This window comes from Rhinoderma darwinii, chromosome 12 (assembly GCF_050947455.1).
Source record: "Rhinoderma darwinii isolate aRhiDar2 chromosome 12, aRhiDar2.hap1, whole genome shotgun sequence".
NCBI classification, from domain to species: Eukaryota; Metazoa; Chordata; class Amphibia; order Anura; family Rhinodermatidae; genus Rhinoderma; species Rhinoderma darwinii.
Genome location: NC_134698.1, coordinates 54,457,127 through 54,477,792, shown reverse-complemented (window position 1 = coordinate 54,477,792; position 20,666 = coordinate 54,457,127). Strand labels below are relative to the sequence as shown.

General features: G+C 41.1%; 1 protein-coding gene across 7 annotated transcripts in view; it reads left to right on the top strand.

The window, feature by feature from the left end:
- RALGAPA1 (Ral GTPase activating protein catalytic subunit alpha 1) overlaps positions 1-20,666 on the top strand; it is a 159,553-nt gene that overhangs the window by 78,228 nt on the left and 60,659 nt on the right. For all 7 annotated transcript variants that reach the window (XM_075843354.1, XM_075843352.1, XM_075843353.1 and 4 more), the window contains 10 exons: positions 949-1,047; positions 1,588-1,743; positions 2,160-2,288; positions 3,178-3,303; positions 4,631-4,689; positions 5,114-5,222; positions 5,657-5,767; positions 6,790-6,858; positions 8,581-8,715; positions 12,940-13,123. In XM_075843354.1, coding sequence (XP_075699469.1) covers positions 949-1,047; positions 1,588-1,743; positions 2,160-2,288; positions 3,178-3,303; positions 4,631-4,689; positions 5,114-5,222; positions 5,657-5,767; positions 6,790-6,858; positions 8,581-8,715; positions 12,940-13,123 — 1,177 coding nt within the window. The remainder of the gene's footprint in view (positions 1-948; positions 1,048-1,587; positions 1,744-2,159; positions 2,289-3,177; positions 3,304-4,630; positions 4,690-5,113; positions 5,223-5,656; positions 5,768-6,789; positions 6,859-8,580; positions 8,716-12,939; positions 13,124-20,666) is intronic.

Here is a 20,666-nt window from a genome sequence, read left to right as displayed (position 1 = left end):
ATCAACGGGGGGTACTGTGGCATTATATACAGGGGGCACTGCGGTATTATCTATGGGGGGTGGGGTGTAGCACGAGCTACTCTACAGGGGAAGGTGGTAGCGCAATATACAGTGGGGGTGGCGCCATCTACAGCAGGCACTGTGTGGTACCATCCAAGGGACGCTGTGTGGCGCTATCTACAGGGGGGTTGTGTGACATTATCTACAGGGGGTACTGTGGCATTATCTACAGTGGGTGCTGTGTGGCGCTATCTACAGGGGGGCGTGTGGCATTATATACAGAGGACACTGCGGCATTATCTACAGAGGGCACTGTTTTATTATCTACGTATGAAATTCATCTGTTTTTAAAACTGTGGGAAAACACGGAACGGATACAAAACAGATGCAAAACGGCTGTCAAAAACGGACCTAGACCGGCCGACACCCGAACCCTGTTGTGTGAATAGAAACAACAGCAATCCCTGTGTGGTGTGAGGTGGGTAGGAGATGTGGGATTGGGTAGCTGTAAAGGCACCAAAAATTTGCTACTCCCTGAAGTTAGGGCTAGTGTTTGGCGTGTTTGTAGGCTCACAAAGCTCCGTCGAAGATCTGAGTGGACAGCAGCTGCCATCTGGGCTCTCTCTCAGCACCGGCCTTGGCGCTGAACTTAATATAACACATGTGACATTTACAATGTGTATGTCCGACTTCAGTGTAGCGCTGAGGCCGTAGCAGAGAAGGAGAGCCCTGACCTGGTACACAAAAGTATCTAATCTACAAAAATGGAGACAGGACAGTGCCCTGTGGTGCCCCTATGTTGCTCAGCAAACTATCAGACATACAATCCCCAATTCTCACTTCGATTTGGAAGGCAAATAATATAGAGGCAACTATAAATAAATAAAAAAAAGGTTGTTTCATGGTTTGTATCTATTAACTTGTTGGACCATTTTTTTTCTTTTGCAGATTCGAGACAATTTGGGAATTTCTTTGGATAATATGTCATCTCCTCCCCCACCTGTACTTATCCCACCCTTGAGGATCCTCACCCCTTGGCTCTTTAAGGTATCTACACATATGCGGCACATATATATATATGTGTGTGTGTGAGTATTCTATATTTATATATGTATTCTATGTCAAAGCACATCTATCACCATAGTATGCTGCCCTGTTTAAGTTTAGCATAGTATGGGAACAGGTCGGATCTACTATTAGCCCAAACGGCACAAAAAAAATATTGTGCCGCTTGAGTAATAGCAGCTATCAAAGAATACAGCGGACTCTGTCATGATTCCACTGTATTCAGTTGGTAGTTCTCTCCCCGCCTCTCTCACCAGTTATTGATAACTTCCATGTATACATGCAGATACACGACAACCCGTCAGTCACTGGTAAGAGGCTCAGGGGGAGCGCTCCCCTCATGAAGTCTAGGAGTCCGCTGTATTCTTTGATAGCTGCTATAAGCCAAATGGCACACTTTTGTTTTATTTTTATTTTTTTGACCAGATCTGTCCCCATACTATGCTGTCCTTAATCATGGCAATATCGTATGACGACGGATCTGCTTCTTGAATTGATTTGACTTTTTTTTTAATATTTCAGGCCACAATGTTGCCAGACAAATACAAACAAGGGAAACTTCACGCCTACAAATTGATCTGCAAAATCATGAAGAGAAGACAGGATGTGTCGCCAAACCGAGACTTCTTAACGCACTTTTACAATATTATGCATTGTGGTTTGCTCCATAATGACCAGGTAAAGTCATCGCCTGTGTTGTAGGACCCAGTCGCATAGACGCCTGCCAGTATGTAATTATTGGTGTCGCCTCACGTCACCTCCTGCGTGCGCTAACTGGTCAGTGCTTTTCATAGACGATACACCAAGTATAACACGTGGGCTAAATCCAGTTGGCATATCCTGTTTTTGTTAGTCTACATTTTAGCAACACCAGTGTAGAGGGATTTCGATAAGCTTTGAGCATTGCTTAAAAAGAAACAATAGAAAAAACTCATGGCGTTTTCGTGATGAGACATTGATACTACTGTCCGAGAGAAATTGCACTGGGGCACAAAAGTGATGGGGAACTTGCTGCCTCTGAAAACTCCTAACCCACAGATTAAGTAAGAAACGGTTATATGTAAGTGACTATTTTCTGCTTTTTCCTCTCCTAGGATATAGTAAACACCATTATCAAGCACTGCTCCCCTCAGTTTTTTTCACTGGGGCTCCCGGGGGCCACCCTCTTGATTATGGACTTTATAGTAGCAGCAGGAAGAGTTGCTGCCTCACCTTCCCTGAATGTAAGTTTAGATATTGAAACAATGTAGTGTTGGTACTCGGTATATCGAACCCTCCTCTTGTGTATGTGGAAATATATCAAGAGAATAGGTGGTTATATCACTGGGCTCACCCATGATCCAGTTTATCTGCAATTCTTCCTCATCCTCTTCTGTGCAATGTGTAAGGTGGCCCGGCATGGTAAGAATGGTGGAGAACACAGTCCGATATGGATGTTGTGTGAATGCGGTTTTTGTTTTTTCTCTGGAAATGTAAGAACTTACTTGGTTGGAGACGATTATCCTTGACCATGCCAAATTTGGGTATTTGGTTTAGGCTGTGTTCACATCGCCGTTCCTTTCCACTGAGGGGTTACATCATGGTTTCCGTCGGGTCAACCCCTCAATGGAAAGGCAAACGTAAACCTAAGCTTCCATTTCCCTCACCATTGATATCAATGGTGATGGAAACGTTGCTAAAGGCTTCCGTTTATCACCGTTGAGACAGGGTTCCGTCGTTTTTGACGGAATCCATAGCGCAGTCAACGGTGATGTGAACAGGCCCTTATTTGTGTCTTTTTTCTCTGTACCATATATCGGAAATATGTGATTATTTATCAGTTCTATGGTCTTAAAATGTGTTTTTTTTATTTGTGCATACAAAACTTAAATACATTTTAAAAAAAGGACAAGTTGCAAAACTACAGTGCTCTATATACCTCCGTATTCAGTACTGCATTGCACGTGGTCATGTGCAGAAGGCCTTAGTTGTACAGAATTCTTACGTAGAGCCAACCCATACGATCAGTATTCCTATTGAAGGCTGCCGTTCATCTTATGGTCTGTATAATGTTGTCTTTCATTTTTACATCAGTATTTTCTGGATGCTGATTGTTGTTCTTCTCTCTGGCAGGCTCCACGTGTGGAAGCTCAGGTGCTTCTAGGATCTCTAGTTTGCTTCCCCAACCTCTATCAGGAGCTCCCTGCCCTGCGCCCCAGTAGCTCTGAAATTGCCACGTCCCAGTTCACGGATGTAAAGGTGAAACTATAATATATATTTTGGTTGTTTTACCATGTTTAAATCTAGTAATAGAGATGGTTGTTTTTCATTTAAGATTAAATGGTATTTACAAATAAATAAAGTCGTACAAAAAGTCCTGCAAAACTACACATTTGGGAAGTAAGTCCTTATAGGGGTTTTATGTAAATAAAGCTTAATGGGTGTATAGTGGAAAGGTATGCAACTTTCTAGTCTACCGTCATTTCTCACAAATGTTAAAAAAAAAAAAAAAAAAAAAATGTGCTTGCGGTCAATGAATGGAAACATTTATTTACATTCAGTGACTGAAAACCCATACAGACCTAATACGTCTCACAGTTGAGAGTTTGCTACAGTTGTATCCTGTCAATGCTATTCTTAAGGAACTATATATAAACTATAGGGTCCAGGCTGTTTAGCTCGCAGACGTTTGTACAAAATATTCTGCAATCTTGAATGGGTTTCAGCCTCTGGATATAGATACAAATGTTTCAATCCGATGAGCAGAATATTAAAGCAACATTTTGAACATGGTGATGAATTGATACACAAAATATAATAGAAAATTGCAGAACCTTTTATCATGCAGGGATTAAAGGGGTTTTCCATTCTTATGTAAATAAAGCTTAAAGCGACTTGGGCAAAAGCTAAAAAAACAAAAACAATTCCCCTCAGATTGGTGCTTTTGTAGATGATTCCAGTATGCGGTTCTGCTTAGTCTGCTCTCCTTTTGTCCCAAGGGCAGCAGCAGTTCTAGACCACCCGGGAAATAACGCTCTTTGACAAGTGCTGGCCGGGCGGCAGAGGGAGCGCAGGACCTTTGATCTATAAAAGTGGCATGGGGGTAGTGGAGCGGCTGGAATCTGGGCAAAAGCTTGAGCATCCCTTTAAGAGCTAAATAGTGCAGTATTAAAAAAAGGGTATAAGTCTAGTTGTCCGAATGAGGTACCGGGGTAAGTGACCATGCTGGATCTCCACATGAGTGATGATCCAGCATTGCCTCCTGCGGGTCACATCTTTTATTGTTAAGCATGAGGCTCAACATGTTCTAGCTGTTGATTAGTAAATAGTGGGGTCAAAAAGACAATTTTGGAAATGTGAAATACTTGGGCGTGTCTTTATCATCAGATGCATGTTAAAATGTGACGTCTGTATAAATATAATGACCGCGTTTAAAAGTGAAAGCCCAGCAGTAATTATGATCACAATGTCCGAAAGCGGAGCTGGACAAATACCTTTTTTTTTTTTTTTTCTATTGAGCAGTCATAATCATAACTTAAAGCACTGATCCGATAAGCTGCCTAATGTATTTTTTACTTTATCACAGGAGCTCACAATCAAAACTGTGTTAAGCTCTGCTAGAGAAGAGCCATCTGGACCAGCAAGGTGAGATCACTAGAAATATAGGACCTTTGGTGGACACGGGGTCATAGCTTAAATACTGGCCTCGCCCCCATAGACTGAAGAGGTATCAGTATTGACAGGGGGAACCCACGATGCATTCTGGATAATACCGCCTTCAGACATACATTCTATTAAAAGGGTTGTCCATGAAAGGTACTAAGAGCAGGAGACTAGCTAACCCCCCTCCAAAAAAAATATTTTAAAAAATGCTCATTTGTTCAATCCCCTGCCACCCTGAGAAGTCAACAAAGGTCAGCGGTGGCACTGGAGGGATGTGGGACATTGAACACGTGAGTCTTAGTGATTTTGTTTTTTTTTTTTCCTGCTCTTAGCACATTGTTGTTTTTTTTTTGGTTTTTTTTTTAACTCCCATGCAACCCCTTTAAGCTTCTTTTCTCTGTTGCAGATGTGTAGCCCTGTGCAGTTTAGGAATCTGGATGTGCGAGGAGCTGGTCAATCAAACCCATCATCCGCAGATTAAAGAAGCACTTAATGTCATCTGTGTTTCCCTCAAAGTAAGGACATCTTATAAAATAGAATAGTTATGCATCTTAATATACCTAATGACCTAGGGGATGGTAGAAGGAAGTGGGACCACTTTTAAGGGTATCTGTATTGACGATCACAGCCGCGTCTCATGCCATAAGAGGGGATGCTTCTAGGGTGTGCTGTTGCCATGGCAACCAGATAGCCTGCTTCTATCTCTGCTCCACTGGTATGTGGAGGGATCCCTGGTGTGGTGAGCCGGGTGAATCTGATGCTGCAGTGTCTTCTCGGCTTGTCAGAGGAGATACTGAGCAAGTGACAGCGATACTGCATTGTGCTTGCTCAGCATCTCCTCTAACAAGCAGAGAAGACTCTGCAGCTTCTTTGAATGTCAATTCCGTGTATCAGATGACACTCTGGTAAAAATAATATACTCAACCAATATTCTGCTATTTTGTTTTAGTTTCCCAACAAAGTTGTTGCACAAGTAGCATGCAGCGTCCTGAACGTTCTCCTTAACTACGTCCCTCAGCTGCAAATTTACCACCCGGACTATCCACTGAAAATTATTGAGGTAGGTTCTACTTCTGATACCTCTGGTCACGTTATCTTTACACAGGATGCACAAGAGGTGTGTAATGGAACCACTAAGAGTCAGATATATATATATATATCTATCTATCAGTAGACCTAACTAGTGGGGGCATCGATCTTATCAAGATATCCCCTGCCCTCTGCAACAGGATAAAATGCTGTTATATAGAAATCATATGCTGATGTAACTATGGCTTTGTGAAAAACAATTATGTCCCCTGTAAATCGGGGGTGCACAACCTGCTGACCATCAGGAAACTGACATGCTTGTCGTGGTCCTGATAGTTAAAAAAGACATGGCTGTCAAAAGATGCCAGCTCCGTTCTCTCTTCCCTGCACTGATCTTATAGATATCACTGCAGGTATTGGAAGGTACATGTGGGCGTCCTTTGTTGGTTGCTTAGGCCCCATGCACACGACAGCAAAAAACCTCCTTTTTTGCGGACCGCAATTGCGGTCCGCAAAAACGGAGCCATTCCCTTTCATTGAACACTGACACCTTTCCGTAGCACTACGGAAGGGTGTCAGTGCCGTGGAAATGTTCCGGGAATTATGGAACATGTCAGTTCTTTCGCATTTTGCGGGCCGTGCTCCCATACTTTGTATGGGAGCACGGCCCGAAAATGCGGCTGTCAGTCAGCGGCCGGCCATGCCCGCAATCGCGGGCCGTGATTGCGGGCACGGTCGTGTGCATGGGGCCTGACATGAATATTCCATGCCAGAAAGAAGAGGAATGGCGAGGAGCGGGGACAGGTGAGTGCTAATGGGGCAGTGTGGGGGCTGTACTATGTAGTTGCTACTGTTATGGGGGCCCCTGTGTGGCGGACACTGTTATGGGGGGCTTTTATGTCTGACACTTGTGTGGGGGGGGGGACACTTTGGGGCTTTAACTTGAAGGATCAATCCAGTGATCATTTAAAGTTTTATTGCGACCCCTGGTAATTTTACAATGTGACCACTTTATGCCATTTATGTATTCTTTTCCTTTTTGTTTGTTTTTAGATCCTTCTAGCCACTGTGACGCATCTCCTGCCCACTGCTGAGTCATCCTCTTATGACCAAGATAAACGAGTGAGTATATAAATTCAGACGCACACGGTGTATAAATTCTGTTAAACTATCATCCGATTCTTCAGACTTTCTGATACTTTAGCAGCACGATCTGGAAATTAATAAAATCAGATGCGGTAAACCGTTTAGGCCCCATCTTCCTATAAGGTATTTATCCTTACAAGTACAAATCCTCTTCTCTAACTGTCCAGTAATCCTGAACATTTGATAATCTGGCACATGACGGATAAAATGAACGGCGTATTTGACCGCACAGTGTTCTAAACAGACCGGCAGTGTGACATGCCGGTGTAGCAAATCTGTACGAAATAAAGACCTGCCTTCTGGAGTGAACCAGCATCTGCTTGGGCCTCCCCTCATGTATATAAACACTTCTCAGGTTACGAATTCTTACCCACATACATTGACCAGCAGACACGGCCTCTAGCAGTGAAGTTCCTGTACATCAGTCATTACACATGGCCGTACAGAATGGAGATGGAAGGAATCCTAGTGGCTGAAGTATCATTTCTTATACTGACAATTCCATGAGAGTTATGTTACAGGCCACCAAATGTAGCACATTTGTAGGATCCTACTGTACTTCTAAGAATCTAGCCAGCAGGTGGCAGACCAGGGCATCACTTGAACATATGTTGTTTAGACTTCTATGTACAGTAGCGTTCACACTTCATTAGATTATTAGTCATCCCAGTACCACAATCTGCTTATTTGGTTTCGTTTAGTACCATCGGGACACTGTCAAAGGGGGAAGGGGGGGGGCTATTCATGTTATGGCCTTTTAAAAGTAGTTTCAAAACACTGTTAGATTTACCAAATACAGTTGAAGGGGTTGTCCAGTTTCAGCAAATTAGTGTTATTTTTTTTTTGTATAACGAAAAGTTATAAAAATGTCCAATTTACTTTCTGTATTAATTCCTCAAGGTTTTCAAGATCTCTGCTTGTTGTTATTCAGTAGGAACATTCATTACTTCCAGAGGATATAATTCTGTCCATGGTCATGTGATGGACACAGGTGCTGGGATTATTAGATGACACAGCACTGATACACATACTGTAACTAACGATCCCAGCACCTGTGTGTCCATCACATGACCATGGACAGAATTATATCCACTGGAAGTAAACCATGAATGTTCCTACTGAATGACAACAAGCAGAGATCTTGAAAACCTTGAGTTAATGAGTTAACTTGAATTAATACAGAAAGTACATTGGAAAATTGGAGTAAGTAATTATACAAAAAATAACATGAATTTGCTAAAACTGGACAACCCATTTAATGTAGTCAAGGACATAGATAGATAGATAGATAGATAGATAGATAGATAGATAGATAGATAGATAGATAGATAGATAGATAGATAGATAGATATGAGAAATAGATAGATATGAGAGATAGATAGATAGATAGATAGATAGATAGATAGATAGATAGATAGATAGATAGATAGATAGATAGATAGATATGAGAGATAGATAGATAGATATGAGAGATAGATAGATAGATAGATAGATAGATATGAGAGATAGATAGATAGATAGATAGATAGGAGATAGATAGATAGATAGATAGATATGAGAGATAGATAGATAGATAGATAGATATGAGAGATAGATAGATAGATAGATATGAGAGATAGATAGATATGAGAGATAGATATTAGATAGAAAGTTGGATTTACGTACATTGTGTAACCCTTCCTGATGTTTGTTTTTCAGTTGATCGTGTCTTTGCTGCTCTCGCTCCTAGAATGGATGATGGCACTGCCACTCTCAGTATTACTGAAGCCAGTGCGGCACGCTGGGAGTGAAAACCAAGGGAGGGAAAATTCTGTTTTGCACTGTGCCTATAAGGTAGTGTACGATTGCTATGTACTGATTCAGAATATCCAATGGCTTTATGAATTACTTGGCTGACTGGAGGATGATGCTTAAAATCTTTAAATAAATGATTTATGCCCTAGTAAGTTTGTTCAGCATGTTCTATGTAGTCGCTTCCAGATTGTGTATTTCTAGATTGTAAGGGCTTGGCCAGACGTGGCATATTTCTTCCGCCACTGTCCGCATCAATTCCGCACATAATCTGCGTTGCAGGTTCTGTTGCGGCTTTGCCTAAAATGTGCCGTAAATTGATGCGGATTAGCCGTTGCGTATTCAGGTGAAGAGTACTTCCTGCTGTCTTTTTTAAAACTTTTCATCTCAGTCTGGCTATAGACCGAGAAATACATAGGTCCAGCCAGAATGAAGAAATATCCTTTTCTTAAAACCAATACGCAACGCAGCACACATAACTTTTGCGGAATTTTGAAACTCCTTTGACGTCAATGGAGAAATTCCGCAATAAGTCCGCAACAAGTCCACTACACGTCCGCAACAGCCAGTGTATGCTGCGGACACCAAATTCCGCACCGCAGCCTATGCTCCGCAGTGGAGTTTTCCGCCACGTGTGCAAGAACCTAACTAAAAAGGTGTGGAAACCAATGGAGAAAATGTCCGCTGCGGATTTCCGCAGCGGAATCCAGAGCAATTCAGCCACGTCTCGCCATGCCCTAATAGAAACGTGCTGATTAGTTTATTCTTACATAAAGATATGATCCATTACTGGAGCTAAGGAAATTCTCTTTAAATGTACGCTTTTCCTATTTTTTTCACGCCACCCTCATGTTTCTCAATATACATTGCATTTAGCGGGATTGCATTAAAGCCCGGCTGTTTGACATTAGCGGCATATGTGGCGTTACACGGGCCTAGGGCAACTGTGCAAGTATTAAATTTGACTGCTGAAAACCTGTCTGATGGACGAAGCGGCAGCTTGTAACCCTCAGGACAGGATCCGTTCGTGGTTTGTGTGGCTGCACAGTGTATGATATTTGGCTGCTACAAAAGCCTGCAAAAATAGGATTTCACATAGCCCGCAGAGCGGTAGATGGGCAAAGAGATTCTTAAGGTAACATGCACCGGTGGGGCGCAGGGGAGTTCATCAACTAGATGTAGCTTTAAGGTATCAAAGTATTAAGCAGTCAGTACAGTCAGACATTATTACTCACGACTCCATTCCATATGATCTTCATATGTCATATAAGGAGAACACTGGTTATAGGATTTTCAACGGAACCCTGACTGAAGGCAGTCGACTACGTTATTCATCCCGTCAAAACGACGGAACCCGTGCACAATGGAGACAAACTGAAACCATTGGCACCGGATCCGTCACCATTGAAATCAGTGGTGATGGAAACAGAAACCTTAGGTTTCAGCTTGTGTCAGTCAGGGCTCCGTTCTGACGGAAAACGCAGACCGAATGGAGCCCTGACGCAAATGTGAACAGAGCCTTACCACACATTCCCGGGGCCTTTGAAAGTCCATCAGCAACTTCGCTCTTAGGACTGTTTTCTCCTCAACACTTGGAGCTACTACATGAAATAGGTGTAATTCAGACCTGAAAAAACCTCTTCAGGCAATAGCCTACTGGGTAGGTGTGTGCCGTTGGTGAGAAATAGCACAGGCTGAATTTATTATAAGTGGAGTGCGTTTCGTCCATGACACTGGCCTAGGAGTTTTTTACTGAGATGTAAATGTTTTTCAGGTAAAGTGGGTATTTATTTCTCCGCACACAATTATGATAAAGAAATTAGCATAAATTTATTTTGTGGATCAATGTCTGATGTTTCATATACTTTTATTACGTGGTGACTGTATCTGAGTCTGCTCCACCAGAACTGACATTTTCAGCAACCGTTGGGCAGTATCGGTATGTAGGGAAACGCACATTGACCAGGGGAATTGTAACACATAGTTGTCAATGTATTCATACATTTCCAGGAGGAATATCAGAGGAATGGCACATTTACTGCAAAAAAATCTATCGCGAGTGACTGCATCTTCAGCACTTGTTCACACAGTTTTTATTTTTCGTTTTTTACTTTCATTTTCTTTTAAGCCTACAAAAAAAAGGAAAACTAAACACAAAACTGCAGTGTGAGAACAAGGCCTAAGGAAGGTTAACCCTCTCCCTTCGCTGTACGGGCTATTTACATCGGGAGTGGGTTAGTTAAATATGGCGCACACTCAGAAGTAGACCGGGCCACATAGCTACCGGGTCTCTGCTCTGTTACACAGCAGCGACCCAGCGGCAATGCTTGCAGTCAGAAATATCTCTGATCACAAGCATTTAACCCCTCAGATGACGGTGTCAGATGTGACCACAGGCATCTGAGGAGTATTCACTTTCTGTTTACTGGCGCTCACAGGCTCCTGTGCCGCGGGAGGCGGTGTATTCCTATAGCAGCTCGGAGCCTTGTGAACGCTCCCAGCCCTTCTATAGGAACATTGCTATTGAGCTCCGCCTGTGGCAGGTCTCAATAGCAATACATTGATTTTGCCATAGACTGGAATACTGTGATATTGCAGTCTATGGCATAAGCGATCTAATGATCGCAGGTTCAGGCACCCTAGGGGGGCTAAAAAAATAGTAATAAAAATTATATATTTTTTTTTTTTAAAACAAAATAAATATAAAAATTCTAATCACCCCCCTTTCCCTAGATCACATACAAAAATAAACATTAGGTATCCCCGCATCCAAAAATGCCTTATATATAAAAATATTTACCCAATACAGTGAATGTCGCAGCGGGAGAAAAGGTCAAAAGCCACTTCAACCCCTAATAAAATTGAATAAAAATTGATCGAATTGCCGGACATTCCCCCAAATGGTATTAATTAAAACTACATCTTTCCACGTACAAAAGGACGCCTTACACAGCTCTATACGATGAAATATACAAAAGATACGTGGGTCACTATTTGGCGATGCAAAACATTTTTTGTTTCTTTCAAACTTTTCCATTTTTTTTTAAAGGTACTAAAACATAACAAAAACTATATAATTCTGGTATCACCGTGATCGTACTGACCCGCAGCATAAAGGTAACATGTCATTTTCACCGTACAGTGAACACCGTAAAAAGGAAACCCATGAGAAAATGGCAGTACATTTTTTTATTTTTTCCACCCAATTCTGAATTATTATTTTTTCCGGCTTCCCAGTACATCACACATAATATTAAATAGTGCCATCAAAAAGTACAACTTGTCCCATAAAAAAATTAAACCCTCATATGGCCGTGTCAACAAAAAAATAAAACATTTATGATTATTTCATGACAGGGAGGAAAAAAAAAACAAAAGCATAAAAACGAAAATTAGGCTGGTCCTGAAAGGGTTAAAGGCATATTTCACATTAATGTTATGATTATTCAGTTTTATTTGAGAAACTCTTTTGTTTTACTTAGATTCTCTATCGAATTTTCCATTTCGTTGGGCAAATGCCCAATCTGGAAGGGGCAAATGTAGCTCGGTTCCCTTGAGCTGTTTGATTCTGGTTCTACACACACGGCCTCACGTTTGTGTTACCAAAAAGATCACTTCTTGCATTTTCTAACCCATGCTGGCAAAATGAAATTGGATTCCTACTTGTTCTCTTACGCCATCGACTTTTTGCCTTCTTTTCGTGTTCTTATATTATTAAGCTACTGTAACGAAGCTTCAGCATGAAATGTGGTCATGGTGTTCTCAAGTGTGTGTGTGTGTATGTATGTATGTATTAAGGAAGTGTATATGTATGTGTATGTGTATATATATATATATAATTTCTTATTGCTTATTCGATTTATCCCCAGAAACCTGTATTCACTGGTCTCCTTTATTTTTAGATTTTTCGATCTCAACTGCCATGGGGAATGTTAGAACAAATTTGGACCAAATCCTTGGTTGCATGTTGGCTTCTTCTTATTTCGAACCTAACACATTCAAATAAGAATCGTCTCTGTATGTCGGTGCATTCACTTAAGCAGTACGTCCGTGTATAAGAAGTGGACAGACATGAATTGCAGTCGCTTTATAGTTGATTGCAATAATAGCGTTTATCAAGAAATCTCCTATGGTCCTCAGTGTAATTCATTAAACTTGGATGTATATTGATTTTTACATAGTTAATCACTGTATTTGCTCCTTTACTCAAGTGCACACAGTTCTGCTTGGATGATCTTTTAATTGTTTTCTTTAATCTTCTTGCAGGTTTTGCATGACTGTGTCTATGGCTCGCAGCATTTCAGCAACCCGCGGTACTTTCCCTTGAGCCTTTCAGATCTGGTATCTGAAGACTATGATCCCTTTTTGCCGCTGGAATGCCTGAAGGAACCAGAACCTCTCCATTCCCCAGATTCCGAACGTTCCACCAAGCTACAGCCAGTTACCGAGGGTATGTACTAATGTCAGTTACCGAGGGTATGTACTAATGTCAGTTACCGAGGGTATGTTCTAATGTCAGTTACCGAGGGTATGTACTAATGTCAGTTACCGAGGGTATGTACTATTGTCAAGTACACTACGCCATAACATATATCTATAATGGAGAACATATTTATAGATTAAATGAATTTGTAGAAACTGCATGCAAAAGAAGCGGCAGTTCTGGAAACATTTCCTACTTTTCTTGACGTATAAATAGAATCTGTCACGGGGGTACATACTGAACAAACAAAGTTCAGGTGCTGCTGTCCATAGCTTTAATCGCCAGACATTTTTGCGTCCTGTAGTCATGTGACGGCACCATTGTTAAGGTGCTGTCATATTTGCCACCCTACTTGCGCATCTAGACCGTAATGCTACTGTGCCAAACATGGCAGCAACGAAACCACACATGCATATTTGGTGCAGTTTTTGTGATGCAGAAGTGACGCACCTTTGTGTATATATTTTATTGTACGCTTGGGGTTCTGGATCAGATCGTATCTCTGGAGTCTCCCCTTTTACAGTGTAACCACTTTATTAAGTGTATAGACCCACAATGTAACGGTACAAAACACTCCTGATTAAGATCTAAGCATGGGATCAAACACGTTGCTGGCACCACACTAGTGTCCTGCCACATGTTCCAACAAACATCAGTTGTAGATGGTTATCAGTGCCCAAAGTCTATGATTGTTCTCTGCAAGACATAGGCAAATACCTCGGAAATGTAGCCAGCACACCCACGTTTTTTAAAAAAAGCATGCTCACTGCATTCACCCATGCAACGTTTCGGCATCCTACGGAGTTTTTATCAAGCGCTTAAAGTCCTTAGGGAGCTGAAACGTGTCCTATATATTTACTTGCTACTTAGAATGTGTCCTAATCCCAGGCTGCTATTTAGAGTGGGCATAGTAATATTAGTATTTTTATTATTCTCCTTAATATTGTATTTTTCAGATTATTATTTTTTCCATTTTTCATCACAAATTTTTGTGTTCGAATGATTTCTAGTCTAGAAACTTTTAAACAAAAAGTGTAACTAGTCTCAACCCTGTTCTGTACGCCATGTCTCTCCCCCCCCCCTCACTGTGATGCCAGCAACAATATTGAGTGCCAAAATAAACTTTTATATCCATAATTTAGGATTTTTCACACCAAAAAATAGAGGAGGGCTTCAAGCCAGGTCCCCTAATGGTAAAAACAGCAATTCTATTAGCAATCATGGCACCGGTGGAAGGTTTGTCAGCAGGATGTCGTACACAAATCATTTCATTTCTTGGATCAGCAAATAAATTGAATCCTCCATATGGGTCTCAATTCATCCATGGGATTTAGACCTGTTTAGACTGCAGCCTCATTTCCTGGATTTTAAAAGCAACTTTAAAAAAAGATAATGACAGAAGTTACTAGTTGTGCCAAGTACAATGTATGCAGGATTCTACCCTTTCTGTTAACATGTGTTCTGCTTATCCGCATGTCTGTCGTTTTCGGTTTGCATGTGTTCGCTCTTCTTGTGGGGCACAGTTGCTGTCGGACTACATTTGCCGGCATGCCCTGCCAATTTTTTTTCACACATTTCCTATGAGATTTACACCAGCCCGTATCCTGCTAATGGAGCAAGCAGAGAGGCATGCGGTGGTGGACATTACAACAGCCCCCCTACTTGCTCTATTCAGAGTATACGAAGTCCTGTATTCTGCTGATTGCACCTGCAGGAAAGTAGTTTGTACTCCGGTATCATTTATACCTGATATGGACTCCTCATATGGGCCAGAGAAACCAACACGCTCCAGTGTGTGCATGTATTTCAGGGAAATTTATTAAAAGCAAGAAAAAGTAAGTGAACCATTTGGAATGAATTGGATTTCTGATTACTCCTAAAATGTGGACTGATTGTTAACTACGTTACAATTCTAGACAAACACGATTTAACAGCACACAAACCGTTGTATCACACACATAGTTGTTAATGTCTTTTATGGAGCACCTTGACGTCGACCGTGAAGGGAGAAAAAGTAAATGAACCTCTGTGTTCATAATTTCTACAAAAGATAATATACAAAATGTGTTTTAATTAAGGAGAGGAGATTATAAGTGTGGGTCTCACAGGTGCTTTGCCCATTAAATAAAGGCACATAAGGCACGGATACTGACAAATCTTTTCTTCTCAAGAAAGATTGGTTAATGTGAACCATGCCTGAGACAAACAACTTTCAGAAGACCATAGAAGATGTGTTCTAGAAAAGCATGAAGATAGAACAGGCTAAGAAAGCATGGCTAATGTCCTGGGTGTACATCAATCCACGGTTAGACAAATTCTTTACAAATGGAGAAAATTTAGGACTGTTGCTACTTTCCCTAGAAGTGGGTCCGGTTAAGATCTCACCATGAGCAGAACGGACAATCCTGAAAGAGGTGAGAAAGAACCCAAGGGTGGCAGCAAAAGACCTACTGAAGACTCTGCAAACTGCAAAAACCTGTGCCTACTATTAGAAAAACACTGGACAAGAATGGTGTTCATCACGGGACACCACAAAGGAAGTCGCTGCTGTCCAAGAAAAAACATTGTGGCCCGTCTCAAGTTTGCCAGGGACCACCTGAATGTTCCTAATTATTCCGAGAAAATGTTCTATGGACAGATAGGACAAAAGTGGAAACTTTTAGCACACATGCACATCACTGTTCGGAGGAAAAAGAAAACTCCATGCCAATTGTGGAGTGGGCATCATGGTTTGGGTCGGTTTTGTTGCCTTGGGGGCCTGGATGTCTTGCGATCATTGAGGAGCAATGATCTCAATGGTCTATCAAAATATTTTACAGGAGAATGTAAGGGCAGCCGTCCATAACTTCAAGCTGAAGAGACGTTGGGTGATGCAACAAGACAATGACCCAAAGAACACAAGTAAATCAACTACAGAATGGTTGAAAAAGAAGATTTGTGTTTTGGAATGGCCAAGTTAGATTCTGACCTTAACCCCATCAAGATACTGTGGCATGACCGAAAGAGGGCTGCGCACTCCAGGCATCCCAGAAATATTGATGTGCTGACGTCTGCAGGGAGGAATGCTCCAAAAAAATCTTATTTGCAGCTACAGGAGGTGGAGGTGATTACTTCCAAAAGGGAATCTGTAGGTTAAATTTAAGGGTTCACTTATTTATTTTATTCCACATTTTATTAGTAATCATTGCAGAAATCCAGGTATTTATAAAGGGTTCACTTACTTTTTCTTGTAACTATATATAAATATTTATATTTTAGAATGTGGTTAGCTGATATGTTTATAGTAGCTCAAGGGTGGATGTTCTGTTTGAAGACTCTATAAAGATAGAGAGAAAATGTGAGCCTTGACCACTAGAGGGCTTTGCATGAAAGAACATGAGAGAATTATCAGAGGAGAAAAGGAACCTAAGCCCAAACTCAACATGAGGACTGCAAGTGATCAAGGGATTACTATGCACAGAAGAATAAATAGTGAGTGTGGGAGGAACAAGCGATTAAATGCAAAGACCTCAAAATGACATAGCACATATAGAGAACCTATAGAAACAAGTGCTGACATAAAGTTGGACAGTTGCCCTGAACACCTAATCGATTCACTTCTGTCATTCCTAACTGGAAAAATGAAAACTTGCTTTATATTGGTAGTTGTAACCAGCTGCTTATCTTTTTGCCTGCGCTTGGTTTTATACGTACGGCTGCAGCAACATGAGCGTTCTCCACCAATGTGTCTCAATGCTGCGCCAAGAATTCTTCGTCTTGAGCGTACTAGTCATTTTGATTTTAGCTGATATCATTCAGATATTGTTTGATGTAGAGAAAGAAGGTATTTTGATGATAAAAAGGAATCGATGTTCCCACTTTTATTAACATAGAAAATTAAATAGTCAAAAGGAACACCGTATCGAGGTGGTGTCAGAGTTGCAAATGTCAAAAAGCTTACGCGTTTCGAACACTGTGTTCTTATTCATGACAGATTGTTTAATGTACCCCTCTGGTTATCTACAACATGTATAACTACGCTAAACTCCCCCTTAGTCTTCAGAAAGAGGTTCTGCAGCTCTTTGTGAATTATAAGGAGTAACCCCCCCACCCCCCCTACTATAAATTCGAAGAGCATTAGAAGTCGCTTCGGCGTTCAGTATAGCCTGTATACATGTACTCATCCTGATACTTTTATATGGTCTCAGAACTCTTTAGTGACTTGTAAAATTCCTAGAATTTACAGTAGGAGGAACATTATACCAGATTTATATATCTCGCTACAATCCTGTAGTCTGTCATAATACACTTTATCTGTTTGTATGTGAATACGACCCATTACACCGTCTCAATACTGTTGATTGGTAGTGTAGTTAGCAGTCCCTGTGTTTTGATGCCCGCACATGTGATATGTATTCAGGTCATATTAATGCAAAAAAAAAAAAAATCCTCTATTTGACTTATTTTTTGCTGTTTAGAGGCCCATTATGTAAAGGAGTTCTTATTCATTGTCCCTACAGAATTTTTTTTTAATTTGCTATTCATACAAATAAAGGTGTATGTTTTCCGTGGGCAGGAGAGGTCATAATTATAGGCAATGTGGAACTGTCGACCCCCCCCCCCCCCAAATGATCTCCCTATTAGTGCAATGTACTCATCTGTGGGCCAGGACAGATCTATTCTCCCGTAATTACGTTTTCACCTATTGCTATTACAAGAGACTAACATTTGGGCCCCTTGTCACGATTGGTTTCATGTTTTCTTTTTTCCGCGGCAGTAAGGACAGCGGGCGTTCTGTGTCTGTGCCGCCTCTCTGTATGCCATAATGGGCAGTAATTACTGAGTTTGCAGCACAATGCATGGAGGTTTGTTTAAAGCTGAATAGCCTGCTCTGAATAGACTCTTCTATTAAGTAAATACAAGTTGCACAAAGCCGTATTATCAAAGATATCCAAGGGATGGCATTCCCCACACGTGTGTCTTTGTGAGGACAAATTTCTGTATCCATACTGGCAGGACCGTTGTCACTTTGTACATGTCAGTCTTCGTTCACATCTGCGTTGTGCATTTCCGTTCTTTTGCTCCATCGGAGGAACAGAAAAATGGAAACAAACATTTCTGTCAAGCAACCAATTGATTTCATTGGGTGTTTCAGTTCTGCTTAGTTATTCTCTTTTCCGTCAGCTTTCTGTTTATTTGACTGAAGCAATCGCATAGTCGGTTGCGCTATTTTTTCCGTCCAAAATGACGGAAACTTGACCGAAATAAGGATTCCAGTTTTTTTCTTTTTTAACATTGAAGTCACTGGATACAAACAGATATGCCTTTCAATAGTATCTGTTATTCATTACGTTAAACGGGTCCTTTTTTTTTTTTTTAATTTTGAACATGACAAAAAAATACTGAAAAAACTGATCCGTTAAAAACAGAGCAATGGCTGTGTTCGCACCTGCGTCGCTGATTGCCATTGTGCTCCTCCGTCAGTAAACCAGAACAAGGGAAAACCGGAAGCAATGGTTCTGTTGCGGGTAATAGCACCCATTGACTTTTATGGGTTCCGTCGGGGTGTCCGAGGTTTTACCAGTAACAATAGTTCAGTGGTAATCTCTCCTGGATCTGCGTCGGAGGCCCCTGATTGATGCAGATGTGCACAGAGCCTTACTGGGAAAAGTTCGAAACGCGTAGGCGTTCTCTCCCGGGATTTTTTAATTTCTTGCTTTAATTTTGACTTAAACCGTTTTGTATTTTTTCACATCATATCGTGTGCTGGAACTCTAACTTTTTTCCTTAGAGCTTTACTGATGCCAAACGAAAACACGAATGTAAAGGGTCTGTTTTTTTGACGGATCCTGCAAACGGATCAGTCAAAAAAAGGAAGACTTACCGTTGTTTTCAGTCAGGCATCCGTTATTAGTGTAAGTTTTTTTGTTTTTTTTAATCTGGAAGGATCCGCTAAAACAGAAGCCTCAGGCATTGTTCACATCTACGTTGGAGGCTGATGGAGCAGAACAAGGGAATGTATCAACGCAGGTGTGAACGTGCCCTCATCCATTCTTTTTTTACTGGAGGACATATTTTACATTTTCAACTCCATGGAAAATATATAAAATTCATATTAATGCAAAAAAAAAACTAAAACAATGTTGTCTGGATTTGGCCATTGCCATGCTATCACATTTTTAGCTATTAGATCTACTTGTTATTTTAGTCCATTTATATTCTTCTTGGAGCTAAAGGCAAATGTAGGTCATTTCCTATTAAAGGGAGTCGGTCACCAGAAATTTGCTTATCAAACAAGCAGCAAAGTAATATAGTGTAGCCTCACCTGAATCTAACGCATTTTTCATTGGAGTGGCTCCATTGCAGCGATAATGACTTTATTCCATTTATCCAAATTTGCTTTTTGCTCCAAACAGCTCTACCTTCTATCCCTATTCCGACCCTCCTTCCCTTCCTTCCTTTGATTGACAGGGCTAGTCATTGTAAAAGTCATGATCGCGCCTGGCCCCTTATTCGCCGGAGCACGCTCGCACCTCTGCTTTCGAATCGACGCATGCGCAGTACATCCCTGAAGTTTCACCTGTCTAATCGGCTGTACTGCGCCGATTACGTCACACTACACCCGGGTATATTAGTGTTCCTAGAGAACCCCTTTTAAATTCATTTCCTAAATACACATTTTTCCAATTGCTAAAATTTCCAGTGATTGCTTCAACTCTATTAAAGAGCATTTCTGTATATCCCAAAGGGACAGTCGTCCATCTTTCCCAAACGCCTAAATGATATCCTGGTCTCGCTATGCACGCCCTACTCCTCTGTGGCTTTCTAACTAGGCCCATCAGCCATGTAGAACTCACTCTGGCAGCCGTTTGGTAAAAATGAAGCCATTGCACTTCTTTGTTTCATCCCATTTCTATTTTAGTGAAGTGTAATGGAACTGGCGTGGCTACATAGACATGTAGTGAGGCAGTAATCTCCTGGTGGCTGCCCGGCAAGCAGCAATCTATAGAAATAGCTCTTTACAGGAGCCCTGTTGACACCGAGATCTAGCATGTTTGACATTATGATTTCAGTAACACATTTGCTTTAATTGCCATGCGTTAGTTTGCTGTTGATGGATCTTTTTACATTCACTTAATCTAATTTTCAGTTAGTTTGCATAAAAGTCACGTATAAGCCAGCCTTAATTAAAGCAGAACAAAAGTAATTGCATGAATATATCCAAAGCCTTTCTAATATCAGCCATGCCCGGGGGCCAGATCTCCTAAATAGAGATGAATTGTGAGCTCATACCAAGCGTATTGTTTAATTATCAGATGCCAAGTTGGAGCGGTGTATTAGTGGGACGGATGAGTTTGATATTCCGTCCTTAATTAGAAGATGATCAGATTTGTCTTTCCCTTGTTGACCTATAGTTAAACTCTCCAGCCCCAAGGGACTATTACTCTCTGTTGTCATGAGATACTTTAGAAATAAACGCTACTCGTTGAGCCGAACCACAGCTGTAACTGCATTGTTCTGTGGCGGGTCA